Source organism: Clinocottus analis, unplaced genomic scaffold (genome assembly GCF_023055335.1).
Source record: "Clinocottus analis isolate CAN_PGR_092001 unplaced genomic scaffold, fCliAna1.0.p SCAF_8, whole genome shotgun sequence".
Classification (NCBI taxonomy): Eukaryota; Metazoa; Chordata; class Actinopteri; order Perciformes; family Cottidae; genus Clinocottus; species Clinocottus analis.
In genome coordinates, this window is record NW_027176240.1 from 3888230 (window position 1) to 3910142 (window position 21913).

Below are 21913 nucleotides of genomic sequence, written 5' to 3' on the forward strand. Positions count from 1 at the left end.
TGATCTGAGGACGCTGAAAAGCTTAAAGTTTAAAACAAAATGATTACGACTGAGCTATACCTCAAACCATCCTTCTGTCTCTAGCTTCATCCTGTCGCCGTCTGCCATAAATTCATAATCCAAAGGAAGCCAGCCCCCGTTAAACGCCGTTTATCTCCGAAACGCCGTTTCTTCCTGTGACGTCTGCGTCTGTGATGGCGTTCAAACGTCACCCGACGTGTCTGATTTACTGTCGGCACTTCCACTTCTCAGCTGTTGTGTGTCTGATTGCGTTACGCGGCATGTTGAGCAGACACGGAGAGCAGCGTGTTCCCGTCGATTTAGCGACTAAATAATGCTCGAAAAGAGTGATTAGTGACTTTCTACGCAATGAGAAATTTGTTGTAGTCTGTTTAAAGTTGACTTGTAATGAAGATTTAATGAGTGCAGACGCCGCACACATAGATCAGCCGACTGGATGTCTTCGTGTCGGCAGGAATATACAATAATAATATGTTTAGCTTGAAGGCCCATTTGTTAAACATGGTCTCATTTGTCAGGCTGGTCTCATTTTGTGATCAAATTGTTATTGATTTTCTAGATATGCAAATAAAGAAAGATGTGCACACTACATGTACATAAAGATACACAAGCACATAACCATACAAATCAAAATAGATACATAAGGATATATAAGCAAATACATACACATACATGCACATACATACATACATACATACATACATGCTCATATATATGTATAGAGTGTTAATTACCCGTCTCCCACTGTTAGCAACGCCCACCCCCCTCTTGCATTTTCACATATTATACAAGGCCATGTATTATATTATGATGCAATTACAGACGTTGTTGGATTTTGCTTAAAGCCGTAGACATAGATTGTCTCATTGTTTTTATAACATTTAATTTCAGTTACTGTAAGAGTTATTAGTTATTCTGTACTTCACCCTCCGCTGCTATTAAATAATCGATTCATCTTATCTTAATTTTTTCCAATGGTCACTGTTGAAATGAAAAAATAAGTTTCGAGGGTTAATCAGACAACAAAACACTGCACTGGTTGTGTCTTTCTTTGTTCACTTTTGTTGCACCAAAGGTTGAGTTTTGTTCAGCTTGCAGTTTATTTTGGTCATGTCCACAAGGGAGTTTGTCTTCAGCCTTAAAGTGACAAACAAAACAGCTTCAGGAGGAAAATCTAAATGATCCGTTGTTGCTGTTGTTGACTTTAGAGCGAAGCGGCTTTTCAGAGTAAAACAAATGAAACCTCGAGCGAAATAATGTGTTAAAATGATTAATTAAACAAAAAACAGAAGCACTGTGTGCACAATAAAATCCGAAGGGAGAAGAAATAAGTAGTAAGTGTTTCCTTATAAACCTGCTTTAATGATGAGGAATAAGCGTTTAATCTTAACTGTTCTGTATTTTTTTTTAAAAATAAACGCACAATATTCTGTCTATAATGACATTTTTATGTTGTTTAAAATTTGAGTGATTATAATTTCTGCCATCTCCTAATTAAGTATTTATACAGGCCACCAGCAAGACTCCTCTCCTCCGTCTGTCTTCATTCGAGCTCCTCTGATACATAAATCATTTCAAAGTTATTTCTGTATGAAAATATTATGAATCTTTCAACATATTTTTGGTTTTCTCGTCAAGCCCGAAGAGACTGACAGAGCGGCTCATTCACGGACGCAGTTTCTGAAGAGCTTTGTATCTTTGCCCTCCGATGACGTGGCCTTCTGCGGGTTTTTAACTCGCCGTTGAGTAGTTTCCGTGGTCGACGCACAGAGGAAGCAAACCGTAATGTGCCGAGGAATCTATCAACTCGTTCGCCGTAAAGTGCCCGAGTGAGCCCCGACGCCCATCAACCTTTCTGGAAAGCCGGCGGTGGAAAAGAAAAAGAATCACACGGACTGGAAGCAGCTGAGTTCAGGGCAGAGCACGCACACACACACACACACACACACACACACACACACACACGCACACGCTTTGAAACTAATTCCATAAAGTCAAGTTTTAATGTTGGTCTGTTGGTTTTTAAAGGTCACCGAAGCGAATTACTGAGAACCGTTGAACTTGACTTGTCACACTCACTGCTTTCGTACTCTTGAAACACAAACACACACATACAAAACACACACACACACAGATGGAAATACTGTCAACATGTAAGACACACACACACACACACACACACACACTCAAACAGCCCCAGGTGTTGAACATGTTGAGATTTGACGCTATTTTAGTCATTGAACATGATGGTCCCAGCTGTCGGACGGCCTTCTGGAGTTACACACACACACACACACACACACACACACACACACACACACACACACACACACACACACACACACACACAGAGTTCACAGTCCCAAAGCATCTGATCAACTGAGGGAGAGTGTGTGTGAACTCCCTGGCGTTGTTTCTCCCCCCAGGTTCATAATCTGTTTCATGCTTCCGTGTTGTCCGTCCATGAAAGATCACAGCCACTGTGACCTCACAAAATGTGCTTTTGCTCATTTATATCGTCATATAATTGAAATTATTACGCTATTCATGACAATCTCACACAATGTCTAATAGAATATTTGGATGTCGGGATCAGGGCTCGACGCTAAGACGTCCCGTCGTTGTGACGTTGTGAGCAAGAAATCTGGGTTGAAGCCAGCAGGAGGAAAGCTAGCTGCGGTAAGTCGGCGTTAGCCGGCACTTATTGCCTTAACCCTGCGCTAGCTGGCGTTAGCCGACACTTGCAACTGGCGCTAGCAGCTGGCGCTAGCAGCTGGCGCTAGCAGCTGACGTAAGCCAGCGCTAGCAGCCGAAGCTAGCTGTTTGGCGAAATAAAAGAGCTAACAGCTCACGTGTGGAAGTCACATTGATGCGTTCGAGCTCTTTTCAGTAAGCGTCAGCGTTGGGTGAGATTGAATTATAACGTTACCACGATGTGTTCAAATGTATCCATGCAAAATGTAGTTTTTGTTGAGAAAATTTGGGCGAATAATCAAGGATATTACATTTATTGTTGATATTAAAGTTATGATAAGAGTTATTGTTTTGTTTGGTATCAAATTGTGTATCAAGAATTGTGGAATATCACCTTAACGATGTAGACTACTGAGTTACCTTGACAGCTTTAATAGGATAAAGTGATGAATTGATTTTGAACAGATGTGGATGTAAAATGCTACTTGACTGCTAGTTGGTGATGAAAGGCATTGATTCACACATTTGTCTGCTGATATTTAATTTTTATTAGTCACTTTCTCTGTAAAAGAATTTTTTAAAAAAACAGACAAGACACTGATATCAAGTCTACTGATTTATTTCCATTTTCAGAGTAATTTGTTTTGATGGATTCACAAGATCTTTTATATATCTTCAGGGAGGGGGCGGGGGGGGGGGGGGTGTAATCTGTGGAGTACGAGTCTGCTGAAATTAGATTACACCACAAAATGTGTACCCAAATATTAATCTATCAGAATCTCAAGATAAAACTGGAAACTGCAGCTCTTTTAAACCCATCCATCGACCATCAGGACTTTAAAAGAACTGAAATGTACAACAGCTGAACAGGAGGACACATGAAGAGTTTCATTTACTCGCTAAAGTAGCATCGAAACACATGATACAAAAAAACTGCGCCTCATTCAACTGAGGTTTTTCTCTACAAAAATACATCGAATAACAACTTTTCTTTTCTCTAATTTACACAGTTACATCGCAAATGTAAATATAACCTACGCTCATAGAGAACATATGGTTTCGAACCCCTCGTGGGACCGAGCTGTACGAGGAGAGAGCATGTTGCCGCGTGAGCGCGCTCACACCAGCTAAATAGGATTCTGCCGGGTTTCATTTTCTTTCCCTCGGGGCTGTCAGTCGGAAGACGTCACGGGTTGCATGTCGCTACCTGTTCATGAACACCTCGGGGCTGCGAACTGGAAGCCGCGACGCCGGTGAAACCGGTGTTTTCTCCTCGTGCGTGCCCCTGAAAAGACCCCAAAAAAAAACTGCCCGCTTTGTCACTGCTTTGTTTGTTTTGCGCCGCTCGCCTGCAACGGGAATGATCCGTCGTCGCTGAGATGGGTGGGCGTTGCCATTTATGCCCCAAAGCCATCGCAGCCAGATGTTCATCTTCAGAGGAGCGAGAGAGAGAGAAAAACAACGAGTTCTGAGTGTGGGAGTCACTCCGCTTTCGTTCTTATCGTGCCTGCGACGCATTCGCATCTCTGAACGTCTCGAGCGTCACGAGGCTCTCTGGACGTTCTCCTTAATTAATAGCGAGGTGTTTCCAGGACGAGACGTTCGAGACTCGAAAGAGGATAATTTGGAGGAGAAAGAAAAAGGAGAAGGGGCGGATCCTCGTTTGACGCACATGCGGCTTTTGTCCTAAGTCCTTTAGCTTTTAAAGGAAAAATCCACCCTGAGGGCCCGCGAGGAGGGAAACGCTTTGAACTTCCTGCATGTGAATGAATAGAAGGCCACTGAATTTGTGTTAAGTTTGTCGCGCGAAACAAAAGAAAAAAATAAATCACCTGTCAACCTGCAACAAAAGCGGAGCGATGAATGACAACTGGTGGATGTTTATTTTGTGATTACCTGACAATCAAATCCTCACATCTTCCTCCTCCCATGGACACGAGAAGCTCTCTCTCTCTTTTCTCTCTCTCTTTCCCTGTATGTGTGTTTTTTGGCCTTTTGTTTCCTCGCATGAGTCACTAAATGTAAAGTTATCCTCCACGCTCGGGGTATTTTTAGTGCAGCCCCGCGACGCGGTGGCAGAAAATCAACACGTCTAAAGCGTCAGGAGTGAAAAGGTCAGACGCTGGAGTCAGTTCCTCAAAATCAAAAAGAGCAAAGGCTTTATTTCAAAATTAACATTTTGCTCCGACGTTCAACTCTCACACAGGGAGAAATACACTTCAGAAGAGGCTGCGAGTACATTTTATACACCGGTGACAGCGTCAGGAGGCCCGAACGCAGCGGCAACGCACCGTTTTCTTATGCTACAAACTAATACAGCATGTTTTACTCTTTATGCACTTCATACGAACAGAAAATGACACAAGACTTTTGCCCCAGTGGACGTCAATCAAACTGCCACTTTTTTCAAATGCCAATGGCTTTTTTTTGTGTTATTTTTCTCAACTGTTCCTGAAGCAATTTATGTTTCCAGCTGTGAGCAGCGTCTCCGTTTCCTTGCGGTGCCACGTCCATCATCAGCGCACCCAAAAAAAACAACTGGATTTAGCCTAAAGATGTCGCCCGACATCTTAATTTAATCATTTATCAGTTTGAAGGCAGGATATTCTGTAGTTTGAGCTGTTTTTAAGCTCGAAGGTTGAACGTGCACAAGGATTGTTTTTTTTTATCTTTGATCAAATGATGAGGCGCCAGAAGGAGATATATTCATTTTTTAATATTCATTCAGGACATGAAACCCCCAGGGTCTTGTTTTAACCGTTTAGACACCATCTATATTGGGAAAATAGACTAGGCTATAGCATAAAATGTCATGCAGGTCATCATCTCTTAATAACCTCCAGCTGGGAGCGTTGGAGTTCACATCTGCTCTTGAAAGTCATTCAGGGGGAAAAGTAGGAAAATCGCCAACTGAAGTGGAAACTCTCAACAAGGGAGAGAAAAAAAAAATCTTCATTCATCATCACAGATTTCTGAAGCGGGAATTTGTCCTCAAAAGTCTCAATTCCGCCGTTTCCGAAGTGCGTGGTTGAAAAAAAAACGAGGTTTCAAAATGCAAAACGGGAGCCTTCGACTGATTTTTCCGGCGAGGGGAAAACGAGCCCAGCTGTGTATCCCCGCCACGATTCCACCGGCTGCACACCTGAGACTCATTTCCAGCAGGAATGCAACTGATGAAGATAATTAGCCATCATTTTTTCCCCTCCCCACATGTGTGAATCAGTGCTTTGAGTGTTTGGACGGGGTGATGAGGTTGCCGGGGAGTTTGGCTTTAAGAAACATGGGCTTTGTTTCCCTGCTTAGTTCCTAACCCTGGCATCCCTTCCAGGAGTATGCAGGTAACGACGCATGCGAGCTGCTGTCACTCATTTTCATCACACCTTTTTTTTAGAACAACACCTGCAGGGGCAGGACCGCGGGATGGGGCGGGCCGTACAGAGACGGGTGGTGACCCCGCATGGGATGAAACGCCGTCGCCAGGGGAAAAGGACCGGGGCCCTCCAGGAAAGAGATGGGGGATGAGGAGTAGAACGAGGGATGAAGAGCGGGGGGAGGAGGAGGAGGGGGAGGCGGCGGCGGTGGCGGCGGCGGCGCAGGTGCGAGAGGGGAGAAAGAGGGGAGGAGATGGGGGTACGAGTGCACGGGGAGGTGCGACGGAGGCGGGAGGAGGGAGAGGTGCTGGATGATGGTGTGGCGGAAGGAGAAAGCGGACGAGGAGGAAGGCGGGAGGAGGAGCGAGGCGTGGAGGGGGATGCACGGCGCCGGGAGCGCTCGGGGGAAGCGAGGCCTCTTCTCCGCGTAGAGGTGTTCGAAATCGACCTCCTTCCTCCGCTCCCTGTCCTCCCTTTCCTTTCTCCTCGCCCACTCCTTCTCCCACTCCGCCCGCCTCTCCTTGAGCTTCCTCCTCTCCAGCTGCCTCCCCTCCTCCTCCCGCCTCTCCCTCTCGGCGTCCCCTTGCTCCGCGAGCACGCTCACGAGCGCGCCGCCGCCGCCTCCGCCTCCGTTCCCGTCGACGACATCAGCGCAGCGGTTGCAATCAGCGGCGTTGGGGCGACCGCGCCGACCGCCGTCGATATCACCGCGAACGTCTCCGCGTCCGGGATCGATACCGCTGCAGGTTTTGTAATCAATCGAGTCGACGGCGTTGCCTTTGTGTCGAATGGGACACTGCGGCTTGGTCGCATCCGCCTCGCTCTCGTCACACGCGTGATCGCGAGCACACTCGGGGCAACGCGGGGCATCGGACCTTTGCGCGGTTTGCGCGCAAAGGTCACCCGTCTTAGCGGCGGCTTCGTGGGCGGACGTGCTTTCGCTCGGCGTCTGCTCGCTCTCACATTGACGGTCGTCAGCGGCGCTACGGGTGAACAAGTCCACGGGTACGTCCACGGGTACGTCCATGGCGTCCACGGCCCCGTTTGCTGCTCCGAGTCCGTCCTCGTCGAGTTCGTCTTCGTCGAGTTCGTCCTCGTCTTTTTCCGTCTCGCCGCCGCTCGCTTTGTGTCTCTCGTCCCCGTTGCGCTCTTCGCCACACTGACCGTTACAGGTGTGACAGTCGCTAAGAGGTTTCTCGGCGCAGGCGTCGCCGTCGTGACAGACGCAGCAGTTATTCAGTTTGTCGGCGGCGTCGCGGCTAAACGTCTCCTCACAGTTATTTGTTTTGTGACACGAACTGCAGATAAAGTGACACTCTGCGTCGGTCTCGTCCGCGTCGAGTTTCGCGAGGTCCTCGTCGAGGTCGGCGGCCGACCCGACACCGCCGGCCCCTTCCGGTCTCGAAGCACAAACGACCCTCCTCGCTTGTCTCCTCCCCCTCTTCCTCTTCTTCCTCGGCGCATCCCCGACCTCGGGCGACTCCGTCTTCCTCTTCCCTGCGATCGCCGCTCCCTCCGGCGCCGCCCCGTCTTTTAAAATCGCATCGCCGCCGAGGGTCGGGCCCGATCCCATTATCCTCTTCTGCGCCCCCGCATGTTCAGCGGAGGAGCAGCGTGGGTTCGCGCCCGCCGCGGGACGCCCGCGTCCTGCAGGTGTTGTTTGCTTTTGACCGCACGCTGTTTCTCCAAAGGCAGCGGGGACGGGGCTAATCGTCGGATGATCGCGCGCCGTTTCGGGAAGGAGGCGAATCTCCGGCTCGCGCGCCGCTTCTCGCCGGGGAGAAGAATCGCCGCTAATCACCGGGTTACACGCGTTTCCTCGAGCGGCTCTTATCTCCGTCTCCCTCGGATTCCTTCGCCTCTCGTCTCCCTGCCCTTCCTGCCTCCCCGCTTGTGTATTTTTGTGCGTCTCCCCCGTCTCTCTGGCGTTCTGAGCGGGGTCGGGCGTAATTGCGGGACAGCGTGGCGCCTCTGTAACGGACCCGGGGACGGGGCTAATCACCGAGCTGCATGCCGCCCCCCTACGGAGGAGCTTTCTGAGCCCCCGGCCCCACCCGCAGGCTGATTGCCGGCTTTGACGCCGGCCGGCCTCCCCGTTCACCTGCACACACAGCTGGTTACACCGATTACACCGATTCACGGGAAGATTACTTAATAGCTCTCCTCTCTTCTCGTCATTTCTACCTGCCCTCTCTCGCTCTGCCTGATCTCTTCTTATCCCCCTCTCTTCTCTCCTCATCCTCTTTTCTCTCCCTCCCACCAGCCGATGCGCCGCGAGATTGCTTAATGGCGCCTTTTCTCTCCGCTCCTCTTTTTCGGCGCCCTCTCTCCTCAACCTCTCGTCGCCCCTCGCTTCAAACGTCTGATTCTCAGAAACGCTACTTGTTATCCTCCTTCCGGAGTCTTTTCGGTCTGTCTCCTCGCCTCTTTTTCTCCTCCCCCTCTTCCTCGTTCCTCTCCTCACCCCTCCCCTCCGCTTCCTCCTCCCCCTCCTCCTCCCGCCGACTGGTTTTTGAAGGCCCGGCGTCGGCGCGAGGTGGCATTCTGCCGCGACGGGAACGAATTTTAAAGCGCTTTCATCACGGCAACCGCAGCGGTCCGGCGCCGCGTCGCCGCTGCTACAATGGGCGACAACTTCCATAGGATTTCCTGCCTGTCCTCCTTCATCCTCTTCTTCCCTTTCATCTATCTTCACCTCCCTTCCTCCCTCCATAACTTCCTGCCTCTGTTGGCAGTCGGGTTGTTTGATCACCGACGGCTTTATTCTTTCCCTCCCTTCCTCCACCCTTCCTTTCTTCCCCTCGCCCCCTTCCTTGGCCCTGTTATGTGCTCTGAAGTCGTACAGCAGTGGGTTGATGCTAAAGGAGATGGAGGGCGACGTCTTGGTGTAGCTGACCATCTCCGAGGGCCAGAGGAGAACGCGGCTGCCGTCTCGGCTCAGGACGCGACAAAACGGCTCTTTGGGACGATTCGGAGGCGAGTGGGTTGATTCTTTGGGCGCGTTCGACTGGGAAGGGTTTGATTCTTTGGGATGAGTTTGGATTGAAGACTCTTTGGTCTCCTTCACATCGGACGGATTTGTGGCGTGACAAAGCGGATCTTTTGCTCCTCGAGTCGGGGTTATCTCATCGGCGTCGCCGTCTCCGCGCATTGGATCTTTCGCCACGACTGTGCTCGCGCCGTCGGAGATCTGTCCACCGTTTAAATAAAGATGAGCTCCAATCCCACTTTCGCTGCCGACTTGGGCTGCAGTCCCGTTGTCCTTACATAAGGAGAGCTGGGCTCCGTTCCCACTGATCACAGAGCCCTCAACTCCGATCACATTGCGATTACATAAAGAAGCCTGGGCTCCGGTCCCAGAGAGTCCTCCAGTTCCCCCTTCGGCAGACATATTGGCTCCAGCCTCGGAGTGCTGGATTGCAGTTTTAACATCCACACCGCACTGGTTTCCAGTGTCCCAGTGACCCGCGCCTGCGACGTCCACGTCCGCAGACACCGGAGATCTGAGCTGCTGCTGCTCTGCCACGACTTTCTCCCCCGGGTCTTTGACGCCTTCTTGCTTCCCCGACGACCCGGAGCCCCGCCCGGCTTGGATGAAGACGGCGGCCGACTGGTGCAGGAGGACGCAGCTCCTCTTGGGCAGCGAGAAGGACACGGGACGGACCCTGCCGCGCACGGACTGGACGTTCGGTCCGCGTCTGTTGGAGCCATTGGCGGCGAAGGCGGCGGAGGAGTTCGTGCCGGTTGTCGGGACGTTATCGGGAGCGACGGGGTGGCTTGAGTCCTCGTGAGCCCGAGGGATCTTGTCAAAGTGGCGGCTTTTGGTTGAGATCGCGTCGTCGGCTGTCAGGTCGTCGTAGTCCGGTCGGGTCTCGTTGGGGATGCGGGGGTCGGCGGACGTCGGCACCCACGGCGCGTCGCCCAGGAGCCTGGTTTCCAGTGCCGGGTCGAGGGGAAGGAAGGGCTGGGTCGTCGGCGTTTGAGGCTCTGCAGATGAAGGGGCAGAGCGGAGAGGATTAGAGCAGCTGACGCCGGTTACATTTACATGCAAAACGTAACAGGATTATCTACCTAACTTGACTGTAAAGAAAGGAGTAGGAGGGGATACATGTAGAAGAATAGCCTTCATTATGGAGCCTTCCCATACAGTAAGCTCCTTATAGACGTGTTCAGCGTTCTGGCTCCTTTTGTTGAAATGTGATGAACGGGTGTAGGATGGACTTAAAGAAAAACATGAGCGCAGATGAATGTTTGGCTCATTTAGAAATGGGATGAGATTAAAGGTTTTATTCGAACATGTAATTTCCATTTGTTTATACCCACTTTAAAGCACAACATGCTGCCAGACATCCATCTGTCCATACCGGCAGATTCTGGAAAATTATTTCTTGAATGAAGGTTTTTAAGATGACTCACAGCTTTAAAAGTAATCCATAATGTGCCTTCCACTCACACCAGAAACCTCTTTTGTTAAACATTCGAGACGTTTTAGAAGGGAAGCCGCCGAATGAATTATTACTCCTCCGATACTAAATGTATTTTCACATTTAGCACTCGGGAGAGGGTCGACTTTAAATGCAGTTGTCGAAGTTTTCCATTGGTTTCAACTTTAAATTGAGAATAGGAAACTTTCCGGAATATGCAACCGTTGTGTTTTTTTTCTGAAAAGACAGGGTGACAATTGATTGTTTCTTCGAAGCAACGGGAATGCTGCCGCCGACTTTCATGTTCATGCTTTTTCTATTACAAAAAAATGAATCTCGCACTCTGAAATCCACTCGAGGTGGACTGCGGGGAGACGGGTTCACCTCCTGGATCAGAACAAATCTGAACAAATTCAGAGGGAATGACACATTTAACTGAAAAAATATTGCTCCAATCTACTTCTTAATGTTCAGGGTTGTTCTTAAGTGTTTTAGAGAGGTGTTGTTTGTTCAACTTCATGGTCACTTAGGAGGCTGTAGTGTGTGGTGCTGTTGAATGGGTTTGTGAGACATTAAAAGGTGTTTTCTAATAACCACAAATTGAGGAATGGGGAGCTAAAAAATAATGACAGCATTAATTTAAGATAGTTGCATTTGGGTGCAGTTTTGCATAAAGCGTCCTCTGCTTTATGGTCTGTTTGACTCTAAATGACCATAATTTACTAAATGAACATCATGCTGTATAGAAGAAGACTAGAAACTAGAGATTGAGACGTAAACTCATGTTTACAATGTTTACTGAGGGAATACATCAAGAGAGAAGTAGTCATTTATATAGACTTCTATACAACCAGAGGAGTCGCCCCCTGGTGGTCAGGAGAGGAAATGCAGCTCTAACACAAGAAGCAGAGACTTCTATACAACCAGAGGAGTCACCCCCGGTGATCAAGAGAGAGAATGCAGCTTCAACACATGAAGCATAGACTCTATACAACCAGAGGGGTTGCCATCTGGTGGTTAGGAGAGAGAATGCAGCTTTAACACATGAAACAGACTTCTATACAACCAGAGGGGTTGCCCCTTGGTGTTAAGTAAAAATAATGGAACTTTAACACAAGAAGCATAGACTTCTATGCAACCAGAGGAGTCGCCCCCCGGTGGTCATGAGAGATAATGCAGCTTTAACACATGAAACATAGACTTCTATACAACCAGAGGAGTCGCCCCCTGGTGGTCATGAGAGATAATGCAGCTTTAACACATGAAACATAGACTTCTATACAACCAGAGGAGTTGCCCTCTAGTGGTCAGGAGAGGAAATGCAAATTCAAGACACTTTCTGCATTTGCTTCACTTTTCAGAATCTTGGGTCACCGCCGGCTCTGGTCTCTCGACCGGCTGCTTCTCTTTTGTGGAGCCGTTTTCTCTCCAGCCGAGCTGATGTTACATAATTTCGTGGTGTGACTCAACTGACTCGACGGCTTCCTTTGTTCTTCATATCCACTTAAAGGTCAGCACTGTCAAGTCCTTTTGCGATTGGTCAACGGCTCGGATTTCTTTTGACAAAGGTCCCGAGTGTTCAAGCCCCCCCGGAGTGATTTCTCATTAATTGTTCCACTTGTTATGTTGTTCGGCGCTTCTTCATCTTCTCCTCCTCCTCCTCCTCCTCCTCGGCCTCGAAAACATCCCCTCTGTGTTCATTTGACATCTCATGCAAAGATTTCCGGAGCTGTTCATTTCCTTTTCTAAAGTCTGCTGTCGATAAAGATATTTCAGCATCGCTGCATGCAGATCGCTCTCGGTTGTGATTAATTCCTCAATATCAAGAGTGATGTCTCCATCACCAAAACCAAACACACGCTCATAAACTATTTAAGGAGTCAAGTGCAAGCTTTTTACGCCGATTAGAGTTCTTACTTGTTCCCGGTGAGGCGGCGCTCAGACGGACGTCGCCCCAGTTTTGCACAAATTCTGGTCTGGTCTGGTTCGCTGGTTCGACCGCCACCGTGGTGGACCGGAACATGGGACCAGAGCCCGGAGCGCTGAGGAGAGGAGGAGAGGAAGAGAGGATGAGAGGAGAGGTCGCAAGGAAAGGACGAGATGATGAGAAGGATGAGCGAAAAAGACGAGTGGATAGAAGGGATGAAAGGACACGGAAAAAGGATGTTGAGGAGAGAGGGATGAAGAGGAGAAGGAAGGACGAAAGAAAAGGAGGAAATGAATGAAAAGGACAAGAGGAACGGGAAGACGACAGGAAACAAATAGGAGCACGGAAAGGATGGTGAGGAAACGAGGAAACAGGAGATGAGGAAAGTGAGAGGATAAAAAGGGGAGTGAATACAGGAGAAGAGATGGATAAAGGGAAACAAATTTTAAAAAAAGTGAGAGAGAACAAATGAGAGAGAAAAGGAAATGCAGGAAAAAGAGTAGAGAAGAGGAAAGAGGAGAAAGGAAGAAAGAGGAGAAGGGATGAGGAAAGAGAAAAGGAAATGAATGGAAAGGACGAGAGGAAAAGGAAGATGACAGGAAACGAATAGGAGCACGGAAAGGATGGTGAGGAAACAAGGAAACAAGTGGTGAGGAGAGTGTGAAGAGAAGAAAGGATTAAAGGGGGAGTGATGGAATGAAAGAGAAGAGAAGGATGAAGGGCGACAAATGAAAAAGGAAGAGGGGAGGAAAGGAAAAATAGAGAGGGAAAAGGAAATTAATGAAAAAGAGCAGAGAAGAGGAAAGAAATCAGAGGAAACGACAAAAGGAAAGGGGAGGAGAGGAAACGGTTGTGAGTAAATAAATAAAAAGGAGAGGAAACAAATGAAAAAGGGAGGAAGGAAGAGAATGAGAGGAGAGAAGAGGCTGAGTGGAAATGAATGAAGGAGAATCGGAGAGGGTGAAAAGGAGTGAAGAAAGTGAATGAAAAAGAAGAAAAAAGGAGGAAAGGAGCGAAATGAAAAGGACAGGAGGAAATCATGAGATTTAGAAAAGAGAAAAGGAAGATGCAAGAAAAGGATGAGTGGAAGGAGATGAGTGGACAAACAGTAACAAATGAAAAGGGGAAGAAAAGGAAAGAAATAAAGATTAGAGGATGAAAGTGAAGGACAAAAAAGGAGAAGAGAAAAGGAAACAAATGAAAAGCAGAACGTAAGAGAAAAGAAAGGAGAGGATAAAGGGAGAAGAGTAACAGATGAATGCATGGGAAGAGGAGACGACAAAATGAAAGGAAAGAGGACAAACAGAGAGGAAAGGAAGGAAGGAAAGAGGAGCGAAAAGTCAATGAGACGAAAGGAAAAAAGGACAGGAGACGACACACGGAAAGAGGAGGAAATGGATTAAAGGAATAAAGCGGAGAGGAAACACATGAAAAGCAGAATGCAGGAAGAAAAGAAACGAAAGGAGAAGAGTGACAGATGAAAGCATGGGAAGAGGAGGCGACAGAAGGAAAGGAAAGAGGACCAAAGAAGAGGAAAGGAGGTTAGAGAAAAGTAAACGATAGGAAAAGGAAAAGAGGACAGGAGACGACAAACGGTGAAGGGGGATGAAGGAAAAAAGCGGAGAGGAATCAAATGAAAAGCAGATTATACAGGAAAAGAAGATCAGGGCAACAAGAGGAAATAAGGAGACAAGTGGTGAGGAGAGAGGAAGCGTGGGGCTGAAAATCAATTAGGCCACGCCTCCTTCGTGCCAGCAGCCAAACTGCATTGCTGCACATGTGCAAGTGCAGCTGCAGCCGATGCGGACGCTCTGCGCTCTGCAGGGGGGGTTTCGGGCCGCGTGATTGGTCAAAAAACGCAAACACTGATTATCCGCCATCAGATGCATTTAACTAGTTGCCGTGCCAACGGCGGTTGTAACCAGGGAGCTAGTTAGGGATCTCTTCCTCTTCCTCTTCTCTTCTTCTTCTTCTGTGATTTATTTTTACTCGCGCGCCCGTCAGTCAGGCAGCTTTTTTTTTTTTTAAACGCGTGTAGGCCGGCGGGTCGACGAGTACATGAGGATTTATTTCACGCGTCTGATTTAAAAAAAAAAAAAAGTCCCGGATGTTTTTGATCCCGTCTGCAGGGACTATTTTCTGGCGGAAGCCTACATTTTTGTTGTTGTTGTTGTTGGTTTTTTTGTGTTGCGTGGGCATCTTCAAGTTTGTGCCTCACAGCTCTCGAGGGTTCAACATGTTGCGTTCCCATGATCTTGTTTAAATAAAGTGTATTTAAAAAATTCTCTGTTTGGTCGCTCGCCAGACGAACTCTCGCCAAGCCAACGTTTGTTTATTGTTTGCCTTAAAGGTGTCGCTTTTTTTTCTTTCTTTTTTTAAAGACCGAGGACTTATGGAAAATTTGGCAGCCTTTCTTGAATTTTTTTTTTTTATTATTGAATTTGACAAACATACAACATACAAACCTTTTGATTTTCCAAAGCATAACATACTTTACATATATATATATATATATATATATATATATATATATATATATATATATATATATATATATATATATATATATATATAAAATAAAACATGTTATGCTTAAAACAGGCCTCACGGTGAGGAAAACACACGTGTAAACTCTCAAACTAAATATGGCTGGGTTCCATTCCTCTGCTGGAGTCTCAGAAGCGGTGCTTCTCATTATGCTAACGCGTCTCCTCGCCTCCCTCAGAGCTTAAGCTGCCAAATTAAAAAAAAAAACCCTCGGTTTCACGGGGGTCTATCTTAACCGACATAAGTCGCTTCAAAACCCGGTGCCAGATGTGGAGGTGAGGCGTCGGCACGTAAAGACTTTCTCGTACGGCTACATTTTTAACATCTAAGCTCTTCCTGAAGCTCCTCGTCTCCTTCGTAGGTGCGTTCGAGCGATTGGGAGATCGTCTCTGGGGTACCGCCCTCTGCTCATTTTTCCACAACACACGAGTCAAAATGTCTGCAGAGGAAAACGCATCTCTGGCATGACCGCCTCTACTTTCATGCACGGAGAAGCTTATTGGTGGTACGAGAAACTATTTTATCTTGATGGCGACTGGAGTGTTTGACTCGTGACAACGTGTCCTTTCGGTTTGTTTTGGAGTGGACTTACATCCGTAACCTACAGGAATGTGGAGTTGTGTCTCTGGAAACTCTGACTCCATATTGATTTGTATTTTTTGCAGTTGCATCACTTATATTTCTGTCAATTTCAACCACCCTTCTCGTATTTTTTGCTCCGTTTTTGGTCTCAACCGAGTAAAATCTGACTCTTCAGCTATCGTCACTAGCTGGTTCTTTTTTATTTCTTTTTTTACACTTTTTTTTGCCTTTTCACCGCAAACAGAAAACATCTACAGAAATGAAAAGCAAATAATAACTACAACATAAAGGGTCTGGTTTGCTCTGTACTCCTGAGTTAACTGTTCCATCTCTAATTTCAATCAATTTCAACCACACATCTCATATTTTTTGCTCCGTTTTTGGTCTCAACCGAGTAAAATTTGACTCTTAAGCTGCCAAAGTCTACGCTATCTTCACTCGCTGGTTCCAAACTGTCCTTGGAAGTTTTTTTGTGGTATTTTTAACTGCCGAAAACAAGTTATTGCTGCTGCTGGACACAGGTTTAATGAGAGCGATAATAATAATAATAAAGCATGGGAATTAAGGGAACAATTGCACTAACGACACTAAAAGTTGATTTCAAAATAGAGTAGTGCAGCTTGAAACCACATTCTCAGGATAGAAATGTAGAATGAATTGTCCTCTGACTTGATAACACACACTCCTTGTGTTCATTTTGGAGGGAGATGCCGTCCTGGAGGCCGTGCGGCGGTGCTGCTCACTCACCACTCCCCCGTCCTCCTCTCCTCATGCTTGCGGAGCCTCCTCAGCGCTCTCTCCTCCCTCTTCTCCTCCCTGCGCCTCCTCTGCCTCCTGCAGGCCAGCGCTCTGTAGAACTCCCTCTGCTTCAGCTCCTTGAGGCGCTGCAGGACGAGCACACGCAGATGAAACATCGCTAACGTTAGCGGCAGCGCTACAGTGGAGACAGTGGTGCTAGTTTCACTTTTCTTTTTTTACAGGAAGGATTAAAAAGTGAGACTGTCAAAAACACGTTGATCATGCAGCATTGAGTTTGTGTATGTGTGAGTTTGTCTGTCCGTGCAATTCTTTATCTGTTCTGTGTGAAAGTATAACATTGTGAATGTGTGTGTGTGTGTGTGTCAGTTGTGTGTATGTGTGCTTACTAAGTCAGCCAGTGTCAGCTTTAGTACAGTCCAGACCAGCTTAATTCACTTACTGGGCTCTGTCTGCGAGCTGTCTGCAAGCCGGAGATACTGATACTGTGTGTGTGTCCGTGTGTCCGTGGGTGTGTGTGTGTGTGTGTGTGTGTGTGTCACATGTAATAATAATAACAATATACCGGTGGGTTCATATCACAGACAGACAGATGACAACAGAAAGACAGACAGCGAGGCGAGCAGAGAAACCGACAAATAGATAAACAGACCGAAATAGACGGCGAGATAAAACGCAGACAGACGGAGGACAAAGAGACAGGAAGGAAGTTTCTTCTTCTTCTTCTTCTTTCTTAAAGCTGGCGGTGGAGCTTCAGCATTTCTTAGAAGGCGTACATACAGTGTGAGGGGTGGACAGGGGAAATGACAAGACAGCTTTAATAATAGATCCAATGCAGAAACAACACAAACCTCGAAAAAATAAAGTTGAATCGACACCTGTGTGATTCAGTCAAAGCAACAATTACAATGAAAGTCGTCTTTAAGGGTGAAACATGTGGATTTAAGGACGTGGAATGTGAAATGACCGGACTATTAAACACCTGTGGAAAGTTTTGCTGGTAATTGTTTGACGTGATGACAGAGTTACTTAATTCCTGAGTACTAATATCACAGTATTACATCACTTTGAAGAATATAAGCAGGGCTTTCTGCATTTAACTGATGTTAAATGCTGTCCAAAAAACAGCAATCAGACAAGAAGAATAATCTAAAATTGTCTTTTTTTTTACTTGAATAAGTAAAAACTTGATTTAATGAGTAAGTAAACAAGACTTTCAATGTAATTTTCTCTAATTGGAAGTTTCAGTACTTGATTGTGCCAAGAAAAGGAATGAATTGTCAAGTGACAATTTAAAAAGTATTACATCACTGCGTGCTGAACTTAGGTAATTAACTATGATTTATTGTTGAGGTTTTTGTGTTGAGAAGAAATACAGATTGTCACTAAAATTGAGGAACATTTGTTTTTATTTTACGGGTCTATAAAGCAGTTTTTGTAAATCTTTCTATTAGAAGATGGTGGAAGTGGACGCACACAACCGAGCCTCATCGACGCCCCGCGGTTTCCCAAACATAGATGTTGAAACCCTGTCGGACTCCAATTGGGGTTTGTACCTCTGTTCCCTGTGTTCAAGCAGTCATATGAACCCCAAATCAGTTCTAATACTTGCGTTATTTTATTTTATTTTTTTTTAATTTTTAAATTTTAAATTTGTAAAAAAACTTTTTTTTTAAATTTTTTAGATTGAATTTTTTTTATTTATAACATTCTTTATAACTTCCAGCGTGATTCTGAGCAAGATTTGCTAAACATTCATCCTTTAGCGGTCCCTGAGTTTTCCAACTTCATTGTTCAGGAACTTAACAACATCACAGAGTTACGTAATTACTTAAATTTAAGTTACTTTATATATGTTTTCAAAGAAAAGGTATATTCTTATAAGTGTTACATTATTGTAGCACTTTAAATTAAGTTAATAAACGCTGTGGTTGCGGAGATAATTAAGTTCACGTATATGTTTATATCTTTAGCATATTGTGGCTACATTCGTCGCAACAATACGCCTCGTTTATCACACTCGAACCGTCACCTCAATCTTTATTACTGCACGTCACAATGATTCATTTCTAGAAAACTAAAGGAAAACAATATAAACGTGGGAAATAATCGCTTGAAATTCAAAAGTGTTGCTGCACTTTCACAGGAAAAGTACTTTTTTAAAGTACACATACAGGCGCACTGTTGTTTGAGGATAGGTGGTAAAAGTGAAGCGAGCTCTCGCACTCTGATTAAAACAAACAGCTTTTAAAACGCTGCATTGTTTGTCACCCACCGGTCGTGACTTTGACCTTGAGGGCTATGATTAATTTGGCATAATTTATTGTAATGAACTCCCGGCGTTCGCACCCGCTGTTCCTCACCGCTGTTTTGGAGGAAAGAAAATATGGAGAGAAAAAAAAATTAAATTTTTTTTTGTAAATAATGTTGCTGGTTTTATCCATATTTATCTTCAAAATATGATTTGGTGTGCTGCTTTGTTTACCTTGGAGGACTTTATTTACTGTAAACAGGGAAGTATTTCGCAAAAATAGCCCGTGGATCCTAAAAAAAACAGAGCAGTCCTTTTAGTTTAAGGACGATGAGCCTTGAATTTGGAATGAAAAGTGACTTTGGATTAAAAAAAAAGGGCCACAGTTCCTACACAGTTCATCATGCGTGGACATAAGCAGTCTTCTTTATAATAATGGAGGATAATCCGACTGTTTTTTAAGGGTTTTTTCTCTGCACCCGTCACAGCACATCAAGTGCCTGTGACGTCGTTTCTCTGCAAACCACTTCATTTCCAAAAGAAGACCGTGACTGACCGTGGACCAAAAGACGGGCAGCTTAGCTCTGTCTCTGTGTGTGTGTGTGTGTGTGTGTGTGTGTGTGTGTGTGTGTGTGTGTGCGCAAGGCTGGAGAATATTACTGCGAGAAAATCCATTTCCTGCAAGTGTTGCAGTCTCCAACAATGTGCCCTAAACGCTGTGCATCCTCAAGTAAACCTAATAACTCTGACACGCAGCTAACTGTGAAAAATCTTATGCCTCTTTCATCGCTCGCGAGTGAACAAATGGTAATTGCGGCAAATACATTCCTCCCAGCACCTATAATTTTGTAAACAGCTGCAAGTTCTCAGAGTCTCTCCTTCCTCCTCCACATCCCACTGTGGAGGAGGAAACTGGTCTCACTTTACACCGAAAAACAGACAAACAGCGAGAGGAGAAATATCCCCAAAACCACAACGAAGTCTTCCCGCTTTCGAAGAAAACACGCTGCATTATTGATAACCTGTGTTATAATGTAATCGTCGGACGTGTAGTATTGATTTTAACCTTGAAGATGCCCCGGATGACACTCATTAATATGTTTTGTATTGATAGAAGTGGTGGAAGTGAAGAGAGTAATGCGTTTAATAGATTTACTCGTTTTAGGATTCAATTAAAAGCGACACGTTCTGGAAAGAGTTCCCCAAAGCACAAAGAAAGAGAGAAATGTTCATAATAATAATCTTCGGAAGCACTTTAACATTGCAGCTCAGTAATGCCACACAAATAGTTCGACAAGAGGTAATAATTACAATGAGTGTATGGGTCAACAAATGGTAATGATCTGACAGTGTTGACTTAATCTAGGTTGCTGTTGTCACAATATTAAAGTAGACTAATAACTTCAAAATCACAGGGAGATTTGTGGAAGAAAAATGGATAATTACAATGTTATAATGCAGAAATTAACGTTTTGTTTCATGAGACTTGTTTATGTGAAATTACTAAACTATCTTTTACCTTAAATATATATTATTACCTCTTTATTATGACACTCTTACCCACAATATCGTGTTATGAAAAGGGCTGCCCAGCCTTTTGTTTTTACAAGAGACATTCATAAAACATTTCTTACATAAACATCTTTAATTCATGATGAAAAAAGCAATCAACTAAGAAACGGTTATTGGATAAAAAAAACAAAAAAGTAATGACAATATACCTAAAGATGTTAAATAGATAGTTGCCATGTTAAATAATTATTTGTTGGATAATACAAACTTAAGTTTTGAGACGTAAGTTAACTGTAGAAAAAGCTAACAAATAAAAAAGAGATTAAAAGAAGATATAGAAGCATTATGCTTCTACCTATACCTTTTCAGTCTTTCTTTTTTGTATATTAGCTTGTGGCTTTAGTTATTGTATTGTATGTGATGATTGACACTACGTACTACATGTAAACAGGAAGTGGACATGATTCCCTTAGTTCCTGTTTCTTTAGCTTAAATTTGTTTACATGTTGGCACCATTTGACGCTTGCCTACTTAGTTATTAACAGTTCCTCTTAGTAATAAACACGTGAATGTAGAAACTATAACTAGATTACTTTAATACAGAAGAAAACAAACCAAAAAAAACATGATGATTGTTGTTGCGGTTATAAGCAGCGTCTTTATTTTCTCAGCCGATTTATCGACATTAATGAAATCCAGTCGCTCTGAATCTAAAAGCTTTACGTGACATAAAATCAATCGGCAGAAGTTTTGCAGCCAAAACCGGTGGCGGGGAGCCGACACCGTCGTGTGTTTGTGTGATTCCGTCGACCGCAGTGTGTGTGTAACAGAAACCGGAGGCGAGTGCCTCGACGAGGCCCAGGGACCGTAATGAATCCCTGACCTTGGCCGGAGGGTTTAACCTTCCTCTTGTGTTAGCTTTCAGTTAGCACCTCTTGTGTTAGCTTTCTGTTAGTATCTCCTGTGTTAGCTTTCTGTTTCCATCTCTTGTGTTAGCTTTCTGTTAGTATCTCCTGTGTTAGCTTTCTGTTTCCATCTCTTGTGTTAGCTTTCTGTTAGCACCTCTTGTGTTAGCTTTCTGTTAGTATCTCTTGTGTTAGCTATCTTTTTCTATCTCTTGTGTTAGCTTTCTGTTAGCACCGCTTGTGTTAGCTTTCTGTTAGTATCTCTTGTGTTAGCTTTCTTTTTCCATCTCTTGTGTTAGCTTTCTGTTTCCATCTCCTGTGTTAGCTTTCTGTTTTTATCTCCTGTGTTAGCTTTCTGTTAGTATCTCTTGTGTTAGCTTTCTTTTTCCATCTCTTGTGTTAGCTTTCTGTTTCCATCTCCTGTGTTAGCTTTCTGTTTCCATCTCCTGTGTTAGCTTTCTGTTTTTATCTCCTGTGTTAGCTTTCTTTTTCTATTTCTTGTGTTAGCTTTCTGTTTCCATCTCTTGTGTTAGCTTTCTGTTTATATCTCTTGTCTTAGCTTTCTGTTTCTATCTCTTGTGTTAGCTAGTTTCTCATCTCTTGGTTACCTTGCTAGGCTTCCTTATCCATGAACATATTTTTGTATGTTTTAATATTTTTGCTGTGGGCCTCTGGGCCTTTCTTTGTCAGGATACTACTCGATTTCAATTAAAAAATGGTAAAATGAACCTCAAGAGAATCATATGAAGTACAAGGTTGTTGTGTTACCTGACTATTACTGAGGTATATTAGAACACATCTCTTAAATATATTTGTTGTATTTATCTTTTCATTTTAATATTATTAACTATAGTAACATCTATGGTGTTAGGGTATTATCTAAAAAAAATTTTTAGCAATATAATTTTAATACAAACACAAAA

General features: G+C 44.9%; 1 protein-coding gene across 2 annotated transcripts in view; it reads right to left on the minus strand.

The window, feature by feature from the left end:
* Positions 1–3404: 3404 nt before the first annotated feature.
* The window catches only part of LOC137779509 (uncharacterized), a 63861-nt gene continuing 45352 nt past the window's right edge, over positions 3405–21913 (minus strand). The window contains exons 3-5 of one of the 2 annotated variants that reach the window (XM_068567318.1): positions 16314–16450; positions 12428–12552; positions 3405–10073 (exon numbers count right to left, since the gene is read on the minus strand). In XM_068567318.1, the coding sequence (XP_068423419.1) occupies positions 6103–10073; positions 12428–12552; positions 16314–16450 (4233 nt within the window). In that variant the 3' untranslated portion in view covers positions 3405–6102. Of the gene's footprint in view, positions 10074–12427; positions 13364–16313; positions 16451–21913 lie in introns of those variants that run through there. The other variant, XM_068567319.1, reaches the window with a different exon arrangement.